The sequence below is a fragment of the Medicago sativa genome, chromosome 1, assembly GCF_051527215.1.
Source record: "Medicago sativa cultivar Bolivia chromosome 1, Bolivia_mono, whole genome shotgun sequence".
Taxonomy (NCBI): Eukaryota; Viridiplantae; Streptophyta; class Magnoliopsida; order Fabales; family Fabaceae; genus Medicago; species Medicago sativa.
This window is the reverse complement of record NC_140749.1, coordinates 92,096,188-92,101,417: the sequence shown is the minus strand read 5'-3', so window position 1 is coordinate 92,101,417 and position 5,230 is coordinate 92,096,188. Positions and strand designations below refer to the sequence as shown.

Below are 5,230 nucleotides of genomic sequence, written 5' to 3'. Positions count from 1 at the left end.
ACTTTTTTAGCCAAAAAAAAAAACAATTTTACATCTCATTTTCATCATGCTATGCAACATTTCTATATTTTACGTGATACTTCACCCTGGATCAAACACAATTTGAAAAATAGAAACAATTTTATGAATTATCATTTTCAGTCTATTCATCGTGATCTTTGTATGTATCTTGTAGGTAGCATTGTAGAGAGAAATTGGTATAATTAAGTGACAAACTCATACATACTTACATTCGAAATAAGACAAATATCCGTAGGTTTAAAACCAATTTACTTCTACATTGAGTTGAGAGTCATCCTCGACACACTCCATCATTGTTGCGAAGCATGACAATCTTATTTTTATATTCAATGTTTTAAGGTGGTAATATCGTTTATTAATATCATCATCCTTATTCTATTGAGCAGCACGAGATTTTTAAAACAACATCACATCTTATTGTTTGAAAGAGACTTCTCTAACCTATGAAGAAAACAATTAGAGTTGCCTATTGTTTCCTTTAAAAATTAAAAAACAATATAATTATCATGACTAAAATCATATTTAAAAAATGATCATACTAACATGTGTCCTAAAATCACAAGTTAAAGTTTAGTGTTTTTTTTTTTGGGTAGGGACTTTATAAATACTTATTTAGTGATCTACACCGATCCTATATTATTATAGGTGGGACAAAACAAGTTACTATCAAAGAAAAGTTGAGTATATATAGATTTGATTCTTTGGAAGTTCCGAATGTTACAAGTGGACATATCTTAGTTTTACGATTAAATAAAAATCTGGGAAGATGAAATTCCACGTAGGCAGACAGTTAAAAATGGTAGTAGCAGCACGGCACCTACTTGCAACTGATGAATGTGTTCCGCGTTGGTAACTAACAGATTTCCCACTAATCTCGATTCTTCTAAATCACACTCTTTCTTCACTTCCATTCATGCATTTATTATTAACATGACCGCACCGACGAAGATTTCTCACGCGCCGCCTTACTATCGGTGATTCCGTCGACGAAATGTTGTCGGAGTCCAAAACCCTCCATCTCCGGTGCGCCCTCGCTACGGCGCTATTCTTTGCTACCGTTTCTCTCTCTTGCTTAATCCTCTTCAGAGACGTTGATTCTTACAGATTCTTTTCTGGTTTCTCTTCCTCTTATGCTCTTCCTCGTTTTCCTACCTTCTTCCCGTTGGTGACTGTTGATCCTGCTGTGGTGAGTTCCGTTGCGTTTGTTCTCCTATTTATTGTGAATTCAGTTATATTGCACTTTCTAAATCGGTGTTTTCTGCATTGTTTCATCGATTCAAATGCAATTTGAAACTCAATTTTCTCTTGAATCCTATAATGTAGTTGTATTTCTACCTCGAACGTGTGTTATTTATGCATGCTCATTGTGTTATCTTATCGTTTGAAATTCAATTTAAGCTATAATTTCTTTTGAGATTCTTGACATTGTGTTTTGAAAAGTGTATTTTATGCATAAATTCGAGAGAAGCTGGATAAGTTTCATAACTAGACTACGAAATCTGTGTTATTTACACTGCTTAGTTGATGATAAGTTTCATAACTAGCACACACTGATACATCTGTACCGGTAATAATTTGGGAAAATAGAAACAATTTATTTTAACTACATGTGTAGTGTCATTGTCGTGTCAATATCGGAATCCAACTTGTGTCGGACATGGAACGCACATCCAATCTTAAATGTTAGAGCTTATTGTTGAACTAGAGATTTAGTCATAGTCTTAAATTTTGATTTCCTTTTTTTCAAACGATTAACAATGAGGGAGGAACTCTGTCCCTCAACTTTGGATTCCTTAATTGCCCCAGTAGAATGTTAAGAACAGTTGTTTTGAGTTTTTTGCTTCTAGACTAAGAAACACATGTAAATTCGAGAGACTGTAGATACTAATTTTGGACAGAAATCTGTGTTATTTAGTTATTTACCCTCCTTAAGTTTCATAACTAACAGTCTGACACACAGACACGTATGCACCAATAATAATTTGAGAAATAATTGAATCTAACTGCATGTGTCGGTATCGAACACCAACTTGTGTCGGATATGGAATACACATTCAATCTCAAATGTTAATAGGTTCCATTGGCATTGTGTGTGAGGACTTGAGATAGTAAGATTCCTTAAAATTGAGGATGAGATGATGGATTTTTTTTATTATTATTATTATTAACCCAAATAATGGAAATGTATAAACATATACACTAACCAGGAGTGATGATTTCTCCACTGTTGATATGAATTGTGGGTCAGTATTGCAAAATATGGATAGACTGCTCTCTCCTAGCATTAATGGTTATTTCATATTTAAAAGTCGTTCTTTGGTCTTGTTAATTAAGTGAATCCAACCATGAATGTTTACAAACATTAAATTCTGAATCTATTATTGCTTTATTTAGTTGCATAATAAGCATCAGCATAACCATAACTTGCATGAAAGTATTATTATTACCATTTTACCAGGAGAGTATCTTGACGCTGATCTGCCGCCCCGATGGAGGGATTACTTATTTTACTGTCGCGGGTTATCTGTGCATTTGTCTATGAAAAAGGTAAATTTAATCTACTCTTCTGCAGACTACCAATGAATATCCACTTGAAAGAATATTGAACGATGCTGCCATGGAAGACAAAACTGTTATCTTGACCACATTAAATGAAGCATGGGCAGCTCCAAATTCTGTCATTGATCTTTTCCTTCAGAGCTTCAGGATAGGAGATCATACCAGTAGGCTTTTAAACCATTTGGTAATCATTGCGTTGGATCAAAAGGCATTTGCACGCTGTCAGGTTATACATACCCATTGCTTTTCTCTTGCTAGTGAAGAAGCCGACTTTCATGAAGAAGCATACTTTATGACTCCTAGCTACTTGATGATGATGTGGAGAAGGATTGACTTCCTGCGTTCTGTTCTTGAGATGGGATACAATTTTGTGTTTACGGTATTTTTCTTCTTCTTCTTATCATCAATAATCTCTTCAAGTTCACGAAGACATAGTTATGTAAAGCTTAAGGTAGTTTTTTATTTTATCTGCCATAAAAAAATATTCTCATAAGTTTGTTAATAGGGGAAATTTGTTTGTTAAACTAATGAGTGAATGAGTTGACTATATATCCTATATATGATATAATTTGTCAGCATTTTACATGTAAATAATATATTGATTATAGAAATATAAGTTCATATTGTTGATTTTATCTACTTAGATAAGTTATGGAGCATGGAACAATTTTTAAAAAATTTGATAAGGAAATGTAAAATTTGGTAGTGGAAGTTATGAATAAAGTGGAAGCTCTTTTTCCCTATCATGGGAATTATCATTCGTTAGTTATCATTGATAATTAAACAGACCATTCTTTCCTCTCCATCTTCTACTTTTTTCTCTCTCTCATTTCCAGAATGCTGAACCCATAGATCTTTCATAAAGTTGCAGTTGAACTGTTGTAACAATAATAACTAGCTTTTGCATGTGTCATTACATTTACCAAATTGTTGTATCAACTGGTAGGATCATGATGATCATCCATACTGGTTCATAGTCTTATTGCAGCTAAGTTTATGGCTATGCATTTTATTGTTGCTGTTATTATTATATGTTCCTACAACTGATTTTATTAGAAGCTGTATAGATTTCCAGGCTCTCTTGTTTATAAACTTACTATGGTATTCCTCTTTCAGGATGCTGATATTATGTGGTTTAGGGACCCATTTCCACGCTTTCACCTTGATGCAGATTTTCAGATAGCATGTGATCATTTCACAGGTAGCTTTGATGATGTAATGAACAGGCCCAATGGAGGGTTCAACTTTGTGAAGTCCAATAATAGGTCAATAGAATTTTACAAATTCTGGTACTCTTCTCGAGAAACCTATCCTGGATACCATGACCAAGATGTCCTTAACTTCATCAAAGTTCACCCTTTCATTGCTGATATTGGACTGAAGGTGAGATTTTTGGATACAACAAATTTTGGTGGGCTTTGTGAGCCAAGTAGGGATTTAAACCAAGTTTGTACGATGCATGCAAATTGTTGCTTTGGTGTGGATAGCAAGCTTCACGACCTCAGAATTATGCTTCAGGATTGGAAACATTATTTGTCCTTGCCTCCAAGTTTAAAGAAACTGTCGGTTGTTTCCTGGAGGGTTCCTCAAAAATGCAGGTTGGCCATATACCTAAGCCTTTCTATTCATAATTTAACCTTGTTTTTTATTACTATACTTTATTATTGTTCATTTCTTTAATTACCTCTTGCTGGGGTGAAATTTTTCCTCAGCCTTGATTCTCTCAGGCACCATGGTTCACCAGAGCGAAGTGTTCAAGGTTAATATTTTGGTTTCTTGTGTCACATTTAATCGTGAAAGTTCACTGATGCTCTAGGATGAAAGGTTCAATATAACATTGAATTGGAAAATTAATTTTGATAAACCAGCATCTGAAGGAAAAATCCTTCCCCACTAAATTCCACTTAGGCAGTGTGAAAGATGTAGCGTGCTGTTCAATTCATTGATTTTTAACCGTTTCCTAAATTAATTTTTTAGTGCTTTCCACGATTTTGTGCAGCATTTTGTTGTATTTTATTTAACAATTTTCTGATCCTCAACAACCACCTTGTCCTCCTCTTCCTATAACAGAATACAGAAACAAAGGAGCTCAATCAATCTCTAACTGGATAGAAATTCAAGATAACAAGGTGGAAGTGAATTATTGAAGGTGATATTGACTACATAATTTATCTCGCGCAATTCTGAAAATTGGAATCTAAAACTCAAATCCTATGTAGTAAATATATGTAGTAAGGTTCTTTTCTTTCACTATTAAGTTTAACATGTGAGTTCGATCCTTGGATTATATTCCAACTGAGTTGAGTTTACTAGTTTTTGTTGTTGAGAAATGCTAGTTTATTAACTAGATAAAGAGTGTGTTAGCTCTTTGCAATCATTTTGAAGTAAAATAGCTAATAAAGGCGAAATGTCATCTAAGACCGATAAATGCAAGGAAGCATTCAAACCTTCTTTGGATAGGAAATCAGCACAACGATTGACTTCTCAGAAAATGTGGCAAAGAGAAGTACTCCCGTCAGAAATATGGATGAGAGAGTGAACCTATTTCAGTAGAGTTGGATGGTAGATGGGTTAGAATTTAGAGTTATACTTTTGACCATATTAACAAGCAACTTGGAATCACATTCAAACAAAACTTTATAAAGGTTAT

The 5,230-nt window shown here is 34.0% G+C and overlaps 1 protein-coding gene across 3 annotated transcripts; it reads left to right on the top strand.

The window, feature by feature from the left end:
* Window positions 1-746: 746 nt before the first annotated feature.
* LOC146959165 (uncharacterized protein At4g15970-like) lies at window positions 747-4,867 on the top strand. 3 transcript variants are annotated; one of them, XM_085740696.1, is made up of 5 exons: window positions 747-1,207; window positions 2,594-2,959; window positions 3,697-4,178; window positions 4,293-4,339; window positions 4,651-4,867. In XM_085740696.1, exons 1-5 carry the CDS (start codon window positions 1,013-1,015, stop codon window positions 4,725-4,727), a joined length of 1,167 nt encoding a protein of 388 aa, XP_085596822.1. In that variant the 5' UTR covers window positions 747-1,012; the 3' UTR covers window positions 4,728-4,867. The 3 variants fall into 3 exon arrangements, with proteins under 3 accessions (XP_085596822.1, XP_085596825.1, XP_085596824.1); XM_085740699.1 differs by lacking the exon at window positions 4,293-4,339; XM_085740698.1 differs by lacking the exon at window positions 4,651-4,867 and having other exon boundaries at window positions 4,293-4,566.
* Window positions 4,868-5,230: the final 363 nt, after the last annotated feature.